At 36.6% G+C, this 18008-nt stretch overlaps 1 protein-coding gene and 1 non-coding gene across 2 annotated transcripts; both read right to left on the bottom strand.

Annotated features, from left to right (window-relative positions):
* Positions 1-777: 777 nt before the first annotated feature.
* Positions 778-850, bottom strand: TRNAK-UUU. The gene has a single exon. It is a non-coding gene; the product is annotated as a tRNA-Lys (tRNA).
* An 839-nt stretch (positions 851-1689) lies between these two features.
* Positions 1690-13803, bottom strand: LOC122020756 (threonine--tRNA ligase, mitochondrial 1-like). Its single transcript, XM_042578779.1, has 21 exons — positions 13448-13803; positions 12919-13030; positions 12049-12174; positions 11874-11933; positions 11645-11734; positions 11103-11177; positions 10746-10874; positions 10568-10657; positions 9629-9717; positions 9443-9539; positions 9269-9355; positions 9067-9151; positions 8043-8137; positions 7901-7933; positions 6760-6846; positions 4911-5003; positions 4357-4449; positions 4053-4274; positions 3370-3441; positions 2080-2151; positions 1690-1939 (listed from the first exon to the last, which is right to left on the bottom strand). Exons 1-21 carry the CDS (start codon positions 13741-13743, stop codon positions 1844-1846), a joined length of 2199 nt encoding a protein of 732 aa, XP_042434713.1. The 5' UTR covers positions 13744-13803; the 3' UTR covers positions 1690-1843.
* Between the last annotated feature and the right edge of the window lie 4205 nt (positions 13804-18008).

The following is an 18008-nucleotide window of genomic DNA, read 5'->3' on the forward strand; positions in this document are numbered from 1 at the left end:
AAGATGGGACCAGAAAAAAAATATAGAGTATAAAAAATATCTCTTTTAAATTATCCATCCTTCAATCCTTAATATATATATATATATATAAAACATCACTCTTTTTTTAAACTACACTTCCTAACTCTTGACAAGAACATTCCTCCTTTTATATTACCTCTCCCAATAAAAAAAAATTTGATAAAACAAAACCAATAAAAAAATAAACAAAACTTAAAAAAACAAACCAAAAAGAAACAAACAGAAGTGAGATTGAAGGGTATAAGTGGAAGATTGAAGATGGGACCGAGAGGGGTGCGTGTCAGAGGGGGCGCAAAAAGCACCTCTCCTTGATCAATTAGGTCTTTTTTAGAAATGACTTGAGGTTTTCGATATAAATTATAAATTGTTGATTAAGGGCATTGCTGTATTTGAATCGATTATGCAATCTCTCTCCAAATAACTATTTATGAGATTTGATTAAGAAAAACTGATGTAGACAATGTGATTTCAAGTTGAACACAAAAATGTACCAGGATAATTGTTTTAAGAGAACCAAATTATTGTTTAATATGACAACTGATCCGTATGATATAAGTTGTCAATGAAAATATTTACTTTTTATTAGGTTGATAATTATAACGTGAACATATGATTTTAAATTATTATTAAAGAATGATATATTGTAATTATTTACTTTACTTCTCTAATAATAATTTTCTTTTTGAAATCTTGGAAAGGTTATTTTGATGTTGTAACTACAAGAGTATTTCCACAAAATATCTTACGTTGCAAAAACGCCGTCTGTGGGAATCGAACCCACGACCACGTGGTTAAAAGCCACGCGCTCTACCAGCTGAGCTAAGACGGCTACACGACGTTTTTAATGTTATTAAATATAATATAAATAATTTACGATACTCCTGATTTGGCTGCTTCTTCCTTCTGCCTTGTGCTTTCTTACCGCACATTAAGAACCGGGCAGCCAGATTTTGCTCGAATCTTGCGGCCGAACAAATTCTTCGTCCGCGGTTGTGTAAATTTGATATTCAGCTTGGCATTCAATTTATACATAATTAATTACATAGACAAATTTACCAACTCATTTATAAACATAGATTATATAAAAATTATTCGTGAATAATATTATAAATAAAATCACAAATAACTTTTTTTATCACACTTAGAAATAAATAAACAAACTTTTAATATTAAATTCACTAATCATTGTAAACAATCGTTGTATAAAATTTGACTTCGCTTGACTCAGTTTACCCCCGTAAATTCAACTTATGCACTCTTATCCTGCTCCCACGTTCTCCATCTCTTTTACTTCTAATATGAGTTTCCATGATCATCAGCAGCAGGCTCCTCAAGGTATTCGATCTTCTTGTACTATCTAAATCATCTATAATGTGTTTGCTATATGTCGCTGCAATGCCTCTTATACCCAATCCATACCTCCCTACGCTAGGACAGGACAAGCCGACCCACCGCCCGTTCGGCGATTAGAGGGGAGAGATTGGACCACCTATTTCACGGAGAGAAACGGGCTCCACACGTTTTTTTTTTTGTTTTTTGACAGTGCGTCCCCAGCCTCTCTCCGTTCGTTATTAGCCGGGGTACGCGAGGGAGAATCCCTTGAAACTGGAGCTTTCAAATATTGTCAAAACCATAAAATGATTAAGTCAATTTCACCAACCGATGATATAATGTGTAACAATGTCAAAATTATAATTTGGAATTTGTACTAGAATTATCACCATAAGTTAACTACAATTGAATTCTTCAACAACAGGTAAATAAGTATGAAAAAAAATTGGAAAGATGAGAACAAATGTTCGATTTTTTTCTTCAAATTAATTTAATGAAAGGCTTCAACTTCCTTATTGAAATGTTCAAATAGAGCGTCCAAACTCATTACAGAATGATCTGAACCATCTCTCACGCGGACGCTTACCTGCACACGTCAAATGTATCATACGGATAATAGTTTATTTGATACGAAAAAATGTATACTTGCACCTATATCGTGTAACTCATATTCTATAAACGAGTGAAATAAACTTAACAAAAAAAAACTCAAAATTGCAAGTAAACCTGTCCAGTTTTTGCTTCCTCCTCGCCAACCACCAAAATAAAGTTGTACTGTGCCAGTTGAGCCTCTCGTACCTATCACAGCAAACCATAATGTTTTAGTGAATGTTAATATATCACATTAACTCGTGGCTATATGTGCACAATTATATTGGTTGTTGAACATAACGATGGCTATAACTAGCTAAAGAATAACAGCAGGGAGTTGACTTTTGAAATTGCAGCTCACCGAGAGGCCAATCCATGTATATTTACTCAAACAGATAAAATCTACATAGTGAAGTATCGTCACTGCGGAAAGCAGTGATGAAGGATCTATCCAAAGGGATCAAATTGTACTAGTGTTGTTAAAGTGAGGCCTGGTTTTAATTTTTAAAGCCATGGTCAGACATACTGAAATCAGTCTAAACATCTTTTTTCTGACGATTTAAAGATGAAAATTGCTATTAGAACTCACTATCTCACACTGTTTAAACTCTAAAACAGTCAATCGTCTAGATGCTATCAATTAGGATGCAAGAGATAATGATGTCAAGACTAACTTTACCTTGTGATTACCGTTTTACAGGAGGTACGATAGCAAAAATTGCTAAGGGCTAATCAGTGCTTATCGTATGACTAAGAGGCTAAAAGATCTGAGCATTGGACCACAATGATTGTTTACCATGCAACAGAACTGAAGCACACCATCATTAGTGATACACCTAATCATAGGAAGGGGAAAACAACTTGCATGACTATGAATTAGATATCGTGGTGAATTGGTGATCAAATAGAATGACAGTGTTTCATTCCCCAGAACGTGACCATGCCGTACATTCCCCACCACGTGGCCATTCAAGCCACGACAATGATGTCATTCAGATATATTGTTGGACTTTAATCAATGTATAGCATGAGGAGTATCATATCCCTTTGAAGAATTTAAGAATCATTAAATCAGCCTTTTACCATTATAATAGCGAAAAAAGATTATTTCTTAAAAGATGCCTATGATGCAATTGTAGATAAATAGTGCAATATTCCAACTAGTGATGTATTTGCAACCGAGCCATATCAGCCTGGCACAGTTTGGCCCATGCTCGGCATGACTTGCAGGCTTGTGCCAACGACAATTTTCTCGGCCTGCAAGTTGTGCCCAACTGGGTAGTAAGTCGGCAGCTCTAAGGTCAGCCCACTAACCAAAAATTCCCACATTCTTTTAGAATTTTTATATATATAATATATTATCTCTAAGTGACCTTTAAAATTTTAGAGTCCAACTACATGTAACATTTAAAAACAAGAACATACCTTCTTCTGAATCTTTCTGTCCGTTAGGTCAGCATCAACATAATAACCAGCTTGGTGTATCTTATCTCGTACCTGCAGTAACATAATCAGCAACAAGCATGTAACAGACAAGTACAATTAAAAAGGTGTAGAATATTTAGAATTCAGAAAATAATCTAAATTCAATTAACAAGTAGGTCAAAGAAAGAAATTATGAACAAACTTATGATTTCAAGGTAAGGCAAGGAAAAAAAATGCAATTATAAAAAGTATTAGAGCAGCTTGATAGTCTGGTATCTTGAATCAACACAAGTTCAGTTCAGCTAAACTTTAAAACTTCAGGATTCTACCAAAAAAGAATCTGCTAAAAATGCAATGGATAGAAGCTAAATCAATTACAACTCAAAATGTCGTCTTGATTGTGTTTAGCACCTCAGAGGGCCCCAAACACGTGTAAGAACAGTAATACAGCAGTCTACTTAGATAAATGCTCTGAATAATAAATAACTTATCCATGAGTATATTGAGTGAAAAGTGGAAACTGGAAACGATTTTATAAAATTTAATATAAATATTAATCTAAAAACACGATCATTTTGAGAGAAGCAATAGCTGATTCCATCAGCAACAAATATCATTTTAACACAAATATACGAGTATCAAATTGGAAACACAAATAAAAGGTATATTTGGAATCTAGTTACCTGCTCTGCATAACTTTGTGATTTTTCAGATACAGGGCAAACAATGGCTTGACGAGGGCTGATCCAAAAAGGCCATTTTCCTTTATAGTGTTCTAAAAGGATGGCAAACATTCGTTCAACAGAGCCTAAGATGGCTCTGTGAATCATCACAGGTCTTTCAAGTTTAGCTTCATCTTCTGCAGAATAACTTAATTTGAAGCGAAGAGGAAGCTGAAAGTCCAACTGTGGCAACATATCCATAGGTTAGATTTGATGATGTTTGTCAAAAAAAAAAAACAATGATGCATTCTTTTGGGTGCATCACCTGTAGAGTTGCACATTGAAATTTTCTCTTCAATGCATCAAAAACACCAATATCAATCTTTGGCCCATAGAATGCACCATCCCCTTCATTGATCTGTATGAAATATTTGCTCATCTATTCAACTAATTCTCCTAAAGAAGCAAGAATGTAGAGGAAAACTGCATGCAGACACATATAATTGCAAGAAAGAACACCAAGAGCAAAGCTGAGGGCAGTAGTAGTTTACAGCTAATACTTCAACCATGTAGCCTGCAAAGTGTAAACCATAATCCCAAGAAGCTGTATACAGCAAAGTTTTACCCTTGCCAATACCAGACGTCATCAAGTCAATGAATGATGTAAATTGAAAGCATAAAAGTACTATCAATCTCCATATTTATGCAGGGAAAGAAACACATTTCCGTGCCATGTAACATTAATTCAACAGCAGTTTCTTTATAATCTGCAAACTGCAACTTCAAGCTTCTGTTCATTTTGGCTGCTTTCTATTGGATTTTGGAAGCAAGCATTAAGAACCCAAAACGTAATTGATGATAAATACCAAAGGTAAGTACCTGCCATGGCCTCCCAAATTCATTTAAAGCTTCTGCAAGAGCGGCCTCAGCTTTATCCCATACCTCTATTTCTCCCAAGTACTTTTCCGGACGCTGCACTTTCCAAACATCAATATAATTAAAAGTTGTAGCAATAAAAAAACTCATGTAACAGATATTGCATTTCTTTTTACATGTAAATCAACAGAATAGAAGAGACATTCATTGGATGTATATATTTTATTTAATCACTAATGTGAATGATTACATACATCAGGACAACTAAGACAATTGTGAATCAAATTCAAGTTAACAATTATAGGTGTTGTTTTCTTGATTCAGGAAACACCCAGTCATTTAATGCCTTGTTAAAAACATTATGCAACAAGCACACCCAAGAAATGGAGAGAATAAAAAATTGGTTAATGATTTCTCACTGATATTCACTAATATATCATTTGGCTTAGTAAGGATATATGACTAAAGCTGAGGGAACTGAATAATGACAAAAAGTAAAGCAGGGGTTGTCCAGAACAGCTTCCGCGGCTATAACAGGTCTACTAAAAAATGTTTTCATACAGTAATAGATTCACGATTATATGGAAGAAAAAACTAGAGAAAAAGTACTTATTAAGCCATGTTAATAGTTTTGAACTAAGACGAGATTTCTCACATGAGACCTCAGATCATTGATATAAAATAATCCACATAAAAGTTATTATGCAGATATAGCAATTAGAAAGGGAGAAAATTGCAATAAGTTTCTCTGCTAAAAGTTACAGATTGACTTCAACAAGAGAGTGATTTCCCAGTCAATAGAGGAGGTACAGTCTTGTTCAGATTCAGTGTCAATGTGACAACCTCATAAACTGAGCCAACTAAATATGGGTGACTTAGGTTGATCCAGAGGTAAGAGTAATTTTAGAGCTATCCTAACAATAAAAACGAAATTTTACAAAATACACAATGATAGATCATTTTGAATGTGCAACATGCTTAGTGTTTTTGCCATATCTTCTTCCCCTTGAGCACCTTCAATTTTTTATATTCAACTCTGCTTCTGATCTCACCACTGCTCTCTCACTGTTTCCTTCAAACATACAATGATTCTTTTATAGTAAAATATTGTTGTATTGCTAACAAACAGGCTGAAAGTTCCAGATAAGTTGAACAAGGCTGCAGAAAATGAAACCTATTATGCCTCTAGAAATGCATTGTATGTCTTCTACCTTAATCAGTTTTATCTTCAACCCCAATGAACATTTATTGGTTGCTCTATATTGTCATATCATGCATAGCTAAGCTGAAAGATCAATAGAATCTGGAAATGACTACACTAAACAATCATGCCTTAGAAGATGCCTAAGGTTCCAGATTGCCTTGACTCAGCATTTTCTTGATTGGAATATTCTTTAAAGGATCTAGTATCTTAAAATTAGTAGGCTAATAGTATTGCCTGACTGACTAGCATATGGGAATAGTTTGCTAATGGTATGATGGATGCAACCCGATGGTCATATATGCTACATGAAATAACACCTCGTCGCCCATGAATCTTCTTCAAAAAGTGGCCAATAATCTTTTCCATGTTTCCCTACTAAGATATTTTGCAAGATAGCATTTGGATTAGCTTTATTCTCCGACTTATTGACAACAAAGTATCAAAAAATAATAAATAGATAAATTAAAAAAAAATAAAAATGCAATAAATGTTTGCAATATTATAAAAATTTACTATCAAGTGATGACAAACTCGATGAGGTGAATATAGAATAGAAAAAATGTGCACTAAAATCACCAGGTACAGGAAAATCATAAAACAGAAGACCATGATATTGGACAACAACAAAGCTAAGGCAACGTACTGTACCGTTGATAACTCCAACTCAAAGGTAAACCCAAATACACCATAGGTAAAACTAATGAAATCCAATACATTCTTGACCTCCTCCTTTATCTGTAGTAAAGAAAAAAAAAGTGTAACAATGTTAGGATGCCGATAAGTGATAACATAGTATCATTATTATCCTATTGATATTTTAAATATGAGTGGACCGAGTTAGGAGAAAAAAAGAGAGCATGTACAGATCTACAATTAAACATTTGGTCATTAAATAATTGATGCAACATAAAAGAATCAAAAGGGCCATGTCAAAGAAACTCAGGTAAGGTATGGAAATGATATCTGCATGGAATAATTTAATACAATATTCACCATGTCTGTGTATAGGAAAAAGAATATGCAGTCTTTTAGATATTATAATACAAGATCATGAAGTAATAGAACTTAGAGATACAACTAAAAGCAATCACTTTGCAATAACTCATTGTACATGTATAACCATGGTTTGAAATCTCATACTATACCGGGCGAAAAGTATTGTTCTAGAAAATCACCGAAACTCAATACCACTTGACACCAAGGTTCAAAATCTCGAGCAATGCCGTAATTTCGGTCTTTGACTAGAAAGATATTGTTTTAGTATAATGCCAACACTCCAATGCATGGTGCCGATGAAAGATTGGAGGTTGAAGGAGGAAGAAGATAAAGCAAAGGATGGATTATCTGTGCTAAGTGGTATTGTTTCAATTTACCAAAATGATATGTTTCGACTATTTTGCTCGGCATGGTACGAGATTTAAAACCATGCTCACAATGTCTCCTTATACTTCATATGCTTCCTTCTTCAACTTCAATCCATTACAGGCACCATGCATCGAAACATTGGCATGATATCAATTAGTATCGTTCACTTCGGCACGCCTCAAGATTTTGAACCTTGTGTATAACATCAGGAAAAATAAGGAACCCAAGAGAGTAGTACTCATTAGGTTCAAAAATTTTCACTCTTTAGTTTTTAAAAAACTACAACATTTATAATGTACTTAAATATGTGGGATGAACAAAAATAAGTTTGTGCAGCTAGAAACTGAAACCATAATGCTTTCTCGACGAGTTAGAAATTGTGAACTTCTGGTTATAAAATCACATGAATCATTCTAAAACATACCTGGCTCTCCCTGCAAAATATGTGAGCATCATCCTGCATGAATGAATACCATAATCAAATAAGAAAAATATGCACCTGCATGTTGGATAAAGTATACAATAAGTGTAGTCTGTTGAGGTATACAAGTAGTAATGAGCATTACTTGTTGAAACCTTCTAACACGTGTTAAACCAGTAAGTGCACCACTGAGCTCGTTCCTGTGTAGCACTCCAAAATCAGCAAGGCGTAGAGGTAATTCTGCAAAAATATTTGAATGGTCAAAGAGAATACCAAGCAACCAGCAAAGATCACGAATTTCTTGACAATATGGAAGTAGCACCAAGTGTGAACCACTTGGTCCTTAACCAGATGAGCTTAGTTTTGCATCTCAACTGATATATGGAAGAACTAAATTATTAGTTGTAATTTAAGACGTGAGTTTTTTGTTAGGCGTTTCTGTTGGATTCCTCAGAATAAATTCCATTTGATTTATACTCTTTGCTGCATAAAAACATTCCCGCTACATACATATAAGGACTGATTTTTACTGAAACCCATGCATCTCTGTCATAATCTGAGACAACCACCTTGTCCATGAAAGCATAATAATACCTGCCTAGACTCTATAGACATGATAATCTGCTACCCATTCACAGAGACTATAGTGCTTTAAATACCTTGACAGTGCCTAGATAAAATCTTTGATGGAGCCATCTTGTGAATAAAACAAAACAAATTTTCTCTGCTTTTAAGTTACTATATGATCCTCCAATTAAATGTGAGTTGGAAAGATGACATGAAGAAATAATAACAGATAGAAGATTCAACATAATACCCAAACGCAACATGGGACCAATAACGTAATAATTCTAACCAGCACAATTTTTTACTTCAAATATTTGGCATGTCTACTGCAATGTAGTTTATATACTTGCCTGAAGAGTTCTGAAATTTCTTAGCAATTCAAATGGTTAGGTAGCCACAAGATGGTTTAGTAACAGATCAACACTTATAAAGAAAGAACAGATTGCATCCATCTAAATGATTGTGCAAGATAAGAATTTGTGTCTGCTTTGGGCATGAGATGTAGTATTCGGTGAGTAAACTGCCTAATTATTGCTCTTTAGCACAACAGAAAAGGTAATGACTAGGTATACAAAATGCATTTCAAATAACTGTTAGCTCACCTCTATATGAACGCACTCGGTGCTCGAACATTAAACAATGACCAGGACAATTCATTGGTTTAAGTCCAAATTCTTGCTTCTCTATCTGAGACCAAATAATTACAGTAAGAACAAGGTATGGTTATTACAAAGTATAGAGAATGTGAAGTCAGCAGATTAAAATGCAAACTATCAGTTCAGCTAAAAACTTCCACAAAATCACCTCAAAAACAAACATGTTTTCCTTGTAATTTGCAGCATGACCTGAGGTTTCCCACAGTTGCATATTGTATATATTTGGTGTCAGGACCTACAAATTAAAACAAGAAAAAATTGATAAAGAAGGAATCTCTAGCATTATCCAGGAATGGGTTACTTTTTCAGAAAAGAGAGTAACCTCTTGATAGCCTCTATCTCTGTACTGGGCTCTCAAGAACTCAATTAACTTGTTGTAAATTCTGGTTCCATGTGGAAGGAAGAAGCAGCTCCCAGGACTGAATATTACAGAAAAAGAAAGGATTCATATTCCCCAACAAGTAGATTTTTTTTATTAAAAAAAAAGGCAAAGGCACTCTCAAAAAACCTAAGTTGGTGGAAAAAGAAAAGGTCTTGATTCTGTCCAAGTATCCTGTGGTCGCGTTTCTTTGCTTCCTCTATCTGGGTCAGATATTCCTGAAAACACAATTGTCAAAATGGATATAAAAACCCATTATGTGTGGTTCACCTTAAGGATGATGTAAGAAACCAAAACATCATTGTTGTGGAGATTCCAATGCATTTGCAATAATAAAATTGCAAACAGATACATCCAACAACAACCAAGTCTTATCCCACTAGGTGAGTCAACAAAGAAATACATGAAACATGTAAAAGTATCCTTGGGATAAATGCATTTGCAATAGAGAAAAAGAAGTGCCAAGAAATCACTGGCTTGCCTAACCTTTTGGCAGAACATCCTATACTCAAGAAACAAAGCTGGTAATTGATAGATTGTGGTGTCTCATTATGGACTTGACTGATCAAGTAACTTAAGCTGGACACCATTAGGTACATACCATAGAAACATGATCAAAATGAATGAAGTAGAAACTTAACATACCAACCTATATATCTATAAGTACCGAGTTTGGCAACTAAAGTATTAGACTTCACAATCCATGACGCACGATTAAGAATAAGATAATAAAACTCCCAACCTGGAGAGAGGCAGAAAATGGCAACAGGATTCGACAAACAAAGCCTACCGGAAAAACATTACTAGCCGAAGAAAACGGCGAATGAGTTCGTAGATTCAAGCATTAAGCACAGTTAAGCTTAAGAGGCTTTTGCTGGGAAAAAAAAACTTTGTGAGATTCACTATTACTGTAATTGATAGTTTGACATATGATCCAAGTATATGCAAGTTACACAACAATTGTAAACCACTAAAAATGCAAATTCATAGCATGAATACGACATGCACTATCAAGTTCAATGAATGAAACAATGGCAAGGTACCAAATTAATAAAGTAACTCCATTACCTTGAGACGTTTTGAATCTGGAAATGATATACCATAGACTCTTTGTAGGCTCTCCCGATCAGATTTCCCTCTCCAATATGAAGCGGATGCCTACAATTATAGAATATAAAGGACATGTAATAATAGTAAATGCAACTTTAGCATCACTGATGAATCAGTAACAAAGAACAAACATCACCTTTAGACAAGCAAATGCTTTGACAAAAGATGTGTTGGGGATATGAGGCCCACGACAAAGATCAACTAGAGGGCCACATCTATATACAGTGATTGTCTTATCCTCAGGTAATTCATTGATGATTTCTACCTGCATGCATCACAAAAGCTTAATATAGAAATTACAAATCACTAAAGTTGCAAATAGAATGGCACAAGATCACAAAAACGTTTTTTTTTATATAATTATGAGTAATTAGATGCCAGAATTTTACATGATGTGTTTTCTTTCAGCAAAAGAAACCATTAAACATATCCTCAAACCATCATGTTATTGACGAGTAACATGTACCTTGCCCCAAAGGAATTACTTGATTACCTTGAATTTGTTTTCAGCAAATATTTCAAGCGCTTGATCCCTCGTCACCTCGATTCTCTCAAATGGTTGTTTTTCCTGAAACAAAATATGAAAGAGAACATTCAGTGTTGTCTTACATTTTCCACATAAGGTAAATATCTAGCATTTCATTTAACAGAATATACAAAAAACCATTCAGTGTTGTATTATATTTTCCACATAAGGTAAATATCTAGTATTAATTTTATTCAAACTGCATTACAGTGAAAAGCCACAAGATTAGATAATTAAACATGCTTGTATCATAATATAAAGTAAATTTTTGACTTGAAAATGATAGAAAAAGAAAAAGGAAAACTTCACTCTGTCAACAGTTGAAACATTTGGAAATATGAAAACAGAACCTTTAGTAGGGGCAACATTTTTCTCAGCCTATATATCTTAAGAATATTAAACAATGTTGGTTAGAAAAGGATCCAAATGCCAAAACATAGAGGAAACAAGAGAAATCACCAATTGTGTAAAACATTTTCAGGCAACACATAATAGTTAATAAGTCATACCCCAACAGCTTTGCTTGCCCGAGACTGAATTTGGTTAAAATTCTCATCATTCAATGTCAAGTCGTCATAGAAACCATCATAGTAGAAACCCTGCAAGATTGTGAGCCAAGATGTCTTTAAATATAATCCAGACAAGGTGAAGGACAATAAGTTTTCTTTTTGGAAAAGTGGCAATTAGTGGCAGAAAAAGTGCTTTCAAAATTAGAAGACAACCAAATATTGTAATCACCTCTCCTCTTGTAGTACATGGTCCAATGCATAGCTTGCATCCATACTCCATCTCAAGGGACTATAATGACACAAGCAATAGCCATATGATAGTTAATTTCATTTATTGTGTGTAATTTTGCTAATTTCACATTTTTTAAAACAGAACTAAGAAACATGACTCAATACAAAAGTACCTGTCCCAGAATGTGAGCACTAGAATGCCAAAAGGTGTCACGCCCCTCATTGTCATCAAACTTAAACAACCTGAGGTCTGAGTCACCTTCAAGAGGTCTTGTCATGTCCCAGAGAGTTCCATTTACCTTAATGCCAACATAAGAAAGGGAATAGTATAAACAATGTTGCAGACGCTTTCGCTAGTAATAATCAACCATAGAATAATTTGCCTTGATTGTCAGAATTAACTAATGAAAAATGAAGGAAACTAGTGTGTGGTCCTGCTGCTTTTCCTTTTTAATACAGGTGTCATGTCAGTGTATACTGACCAATGGACTGAATAATACAGCACAACTTAATTAAAGATTTTCTTCTAAACGAAAACATTCACTGTAATGTAGGTTAAAATTATTCTAAAGGGAAATTCCAAAGTATAAGTTTTAGCTATGAGTTCCTAAGGCAACAAGCTTAAACGTGTTAGTAGCTAAAAGCAAAAACAAAATATATTTAAACGGAAGTTGCCATTAACAGTTGATCTCAGACCTCAGTTCAGCCAGTGTTTACTATTTGGCAAAGCACTGTGATGGCTTCTGAGAAAAAGATCATGATGAAACCCGAACAAACTTGAACAGCTTTGGGACATAAAAAGAAGTGACATTCGACTCTATGTATGTGAAAGAGAGGAGAAAGACAAAACCACATTAACACTCAGCCTAACAAAAGAATAGGATAATGAATAAAATAACAAAATCCTGCAAGACGGTTGATCACAAAAAACTTATGTTTGACCTTTCACTTGGATAGAAATGGTATAGATAGAAAAAATAACACAGCATTAGTGATGCATGTTACGATGTTGTTGAGTAAAGATGCTTATAAAAAATAATTACTTGAGCTATTAATGCACTTGCAGCCAATCCAGCTGATATTTCCTTAGCAATATCCATTGGTGATGTTAGCCACTTCTTCCCTACTTTGATTGTCCCATCAGGCAATTTTATTCTAGAAAGCAGAAACATACAGAGTAAAATAATAATAATAATAATTAATTAAAATACAACAATTTAGCGAAGAAATGTACACATGAAAATAAGCTACAGCATGAATGTTAAGCATTAAAACCAGAATTCACTGGCTTTTATATATGAACACGAAATAAAATTATTGTCAGCCTGAGAACCAAAATCTATTGGATTTAATAAATGATATGAACATTCAAAATTTTAGAATACAACAACAACTACTACTACTACGTGGAATGTTTCTAATTCTTATCTAAAACCCGATGCAAAGCATCAATATTGTTCTAAAATCTAAACATGGTCAACTATTTCAAGGATGTCTTGTGAGACCAACAAAAATTATAATACCGGTATCCTCTGTAAACTAAAAATTTAAGACGAGAAAAAGTAGTCGTACTTGATGGGTTCTCCGTCGAGTTTGAGGCGCTCCGCCTTCTGTTGGGCTTGAATGGTCTCGAATAGCATGACTCTCTTCTGTATGACGGCATCGAGGTAGGCTTGGTCTTTGTGGTCAGAAGCCGGTGAGGAGGGATGTTTGGATTTGGGGCCTTTAGCCTCAGCCGAACCACCGCGGCCTGCGCTCTCACCCATGGCGGCAACCGGAGGCTGAGGGAGGCCGGACAAAAGGCGAGGAAAACGGAACGACGGAGGAGCTGAGGGCGAGAGCCACCGACAGCCGAGGCAACGGAGCATGCAACTACGAGGCAGGAGGATGTGACGGCGGAAGCGTTATTCGAGAAAGAGGAATGGAGGGGAACGAAGACCCAACGGTCGAGATTCTGAGTTATGGAGAAGCAATGGTCCTGATCCCACTAGAATCAGGTTTCCTTGTGCAGTGAGTGAGCACATTTCTAGTTCTTGGTGGCTTCTTTTATTAAATAATTCCTAGTTATTAGAAAATTGTTTTATTGACTTCTCGAAAGAATTTTCAGATAACAAATTAATTCGAATGCGTGATTCATACTATCTACGGTTATTATGGGTTATAACGACGGATTCAGAAGATAATATGATAATTAAAAATAAAGTACTATAATAATTAAAGTTAATGAGAGAGAGCGTTCCTCATCTGATTTAGGTATTCGTCCAGGGCTAAGGTTTTTAGGTCCAACGTGATTGGATTATAACAGCTCAAAAGAAGGTCGATCGGTCTTTACGCTGATAGAACTTGAGGAGTTTAAGTTTTTACTATTGAACTAAGAAGATAGTATGTACAGTTATTCAATAGCCGATCGAGCATAGATCGATCGGAATGTCTGACCCACCTCATAAGCGGCTAGTTATAAGTCCGGGCGAGGGGAAGGTCAAACTCCTTATGCCGTGTGATCCTCTCTATATATGCTCATTCCTATTGGTTTCTACACAACGATGTCTGTGTAGGCGGTCGATAATAGAACCGGATGGGTTTATATGGTACATTCTCTGAACCATCTGCAACTTACTCTCGCGTCCACGTTCTCTACTCTTCTTCATTCACCCGTCTAAACTTGTATTGACTTGAGTGTCGAAGGGCCTTCGCTAGGGACTCCCCCCTGATTTCTAAGCGCTACATTTTGTTGGCTCATCTCCGTATGCGTAGAATCGAAAGTAAGTTTTTCTGTGAAGTAAAAAGTCTTCTATCAGTCAACCATCAAGCCACTGTGCCCAGCACGTCATCTCTGCAACCTTCAAATAAGATCAAATTTCGCACCATCTGTGGGAGCTTTCGCCTTAATATGAAGATTAGAGATGGAAGAAGTTGGACGGCTCATCACCGTCATCTTAATGCAAGAAGAACTAGACTTGCTGATCAATGCCTGAGCACAAAAATTATTGCAACGGCAACAAGTAGCTACTAGTGGTACTCTACCGATACCTAATCCCATCGCATCGACAACAACCCATCAAAGGGAGAGAGGGGTGAGGGAGGAAGGCTCGGCTCATTTGCCTTCAGCGTCCCATTCACTAATCACGCGCCATCGAGCTCTCTTTCGCATGCCGCTCGAGCACATGGGCCAAGAAGGACCATATCAAGAATCCTTTAGAGAAGCACCTGTCTGAGAGGGGCGCAAAGGAAAGCTCCAACAACTTATAGCTTTCCCTAGCAGATTAGCACTCTATTCTCTCAGAGGATGCTGGAAGACAAGCTACCGAAGCATTATCAATCCCTGGCGATAAGAGAATGATTAGGGTCAACATATCCTGAGGATCACCTCCTCAAATCCAAGCACGCCGCCCTCCTTCATCAATATATAGACGATGTGAAGTGTCGAGTGTTCCTCACTACACTCATCGGCTGGGAAAAAAAATGGTTTAAGCGACTACCGGCCGAATCTATTCGTAGTTTTAAGGGTTTCCGCAAGACTTTCCTTCACCACTTCGCCAGTAGTCGTCGTTACCAGAAGACATCCTTAAGCCTTTTTTTCGCTCAAGTAGGGGCCCAAAGAGATAATCAGGGCCTATATCAAAAAATTTAATCAAGTGGCTATGGATGTCCCCACAGCCACCACTGAAATTCCTGGTGAGTGTCTTCTCCCAAGGGCTCGCCAATAATGACTTCTTCCGCTCCTTGGTTAGGAGACCTCCTAGGAACTTCAACCATATGTTGGATCGAATGACCGAATTCATCAATGTCGAAAAGGCAAGGCCGCCCTGAGGAAGGAAGTTACTGCACCTGCTGCAACTCCAGCGCCCGAGCGCTGAGTATTATCCACCCCTCCACCTAGGGGACCCCGAACAGTTCCTCAACCTCATCATTAAGAACCACGACCCCTAGGCCATGCAGCATGTGGAGGCCAAGCGAGAATAATATCCCAATCCCCCTCGAGGAGCCCCGCGAAGGTGGTGTACATACCACCGATCAGCTACTCATGACACCTAGGATTGTTATTATCTGGCAAATTGCTAGAACAACAATCATCAGGGGTTCCACCCTTATCAACGGCCGAATGGCTCTTCTAGAAGAGATTGGCGAGAGGCCGAGTGATGACAAAAAAACATCCCCACCGCTAGCAGCCCGGGCACAAGATCCCACTTTGGCCCCACTAGAGCTCTCAACCCGGTAAGAGGAGAATCATAATAACGCTGCTCGGGGTGATATTGGAATGATCGCGGGGGGTTCAACTGATGGAGGCTCCAACGAAGTGAGAAAGTCACACGCTCGCCCTTAGAGATTCACGCAGTTGGCTATAATGTAGGGCGGGTGGCCAGCCCGAAATCAGCTTTGGGTCTAATGACCTAGAGGGGGTGGAAGCCCCTATGATGATGTTTTGATAGTTAAGGATGTTATAGCCAATTATAACATTTATCATACGTTTGTTAACACAGGCAACTTAATTAATATCATCTCCAAATAGGCGTTTGAGCAGCTATAAATAGACTCGAGCGAGCTTCAACCTATGACCACACTTCTATATGGGTTCATGGGCAACGAGGTTCACCCACTCGACCAAATAAAGTTGATCATATTCTTAAGGGAGAAACCCCTAGTGAGGATGCGTCGATCGACTTTCATAGTCGTGGACGTGCCCTCGACCTACAATGTCATTTTGAACCGATCGACCCTAAATGAATTCCGAATGGTCGCCTCAACCTTCTACCAGAAAGTGAAATTTTCTATGAACAACCAAGTGGGTGAAGTCAAGGGGAATCAACTGGTAGCACACATGTGCTACAAAGAAATCGTCAAGACCGAGGCTAACTCCACCCGAAAAAGCCAACGAATGGAAGTCAACACTGATGGTTGCTACTCGGAAAACCTAATGGTTCCTCTGTACAAAAATTTTGTACAAGATCTGAACATTTCCTAGCTACCATGTGTTTTTTTAAATTAAACTTGGATCGCCTGCGGAACTTAACACGTTTGATCCCAAGTTTAACTTATATATTTTTTTAGGTTTAGATTTGGATCTCCTGTGGAACTTAACACGTTCAATCCAAATCACTTAGGTCACAAAGTTGATTAAATATTAATTTCCAAATTTGGCTTCCAGGACTGCATGGCGAGGCACATGACCTTCTTGGATATGGGAGCAACCACCACCGCCTAGACAAAGTCTTTTAAGGAAAGTTAATATTTAATTTCCTTAAATGACTCTAGGTTAACCAAAAAGAATAATCGAAGCACAAGTTCGAAAAGAAAATAAAAGAACACAACATCGAAAACTAATTCAAAATCTAGAATCACATGTCTCTTGTATTTGGTATTTTTACAAAGAAATAAAACTAGTATGATGCGGAAAATAATTACTAGTTATACCTTTCTTTGTGAACTTTCAATGACCTCTTGATCTTCTACCGTATTCCTCTTCTAACCTCGGACATTGTGTGGGCAATGATCTTCCGATATGAGAACCACCAAGGCACCTTCTTCTTCCTTCCTTCAAGTTTCAGCCAAGCAAAAACTTCCAAAGGATGAAGAACTTTTTCCACCAACCAAGCTTCAAGGGATGCAAGAAACAAGCCTCCTTTCTCTCCTTTTCTCCAAGCTAAATCCGGCCACTTCTATGTCTCCAAGAGGTGATGAAGTCTCGGCCACAAGAAGGAGAAGAGAGAAGGGGAAGGGGAAACTCTAGGTGCCGGCCACACCTAGGAAGAAAAGAGAGGAAGAAAAAGAATAGAGTCGTTAACCATGAAAGCACCTCTACCCCCTCTTTTATAATCATTGGTCTTGGCAAATAAGGAAATTTTAATAAAAACTTCCTTAATTCCTTTTCCATGAAAAAGAAAAAAATATTTAATTAAAAATAATTTTCTTTTCTTAATATCAATGGCCGGCCACCTACAATCCCCAAATCAAGGAAAGTTTTAATTAAAACAAGAATTAAAACTTCCTAATTTGTTTACGGAAATTTATAAAAATTTCTCCAATAATTTTTATCCCTTCATGATTGGTTAAAAGGAAATTTTATAAATTAAAATCTTTCTTTTAAATATGTGGATAATTTCTAAAAAGGAAAGTTATCTCTAAAAATTAAAAT

The sequence above is a fragment of the Zingiber officinale genome, chromosome 1A, assembly GCF_018446385.1.
Source record: "Zingiber officinale cultivar Zhangliang chromosome 1A, Zo_v1.1, whole genome shotgun sequence".
NCBI lineage: Eukaryota > Viridiplantae > Streptophyta > Magnoliopsida > Zingiberales > Zingiberaceae > Zingiber > Zingiber officinale.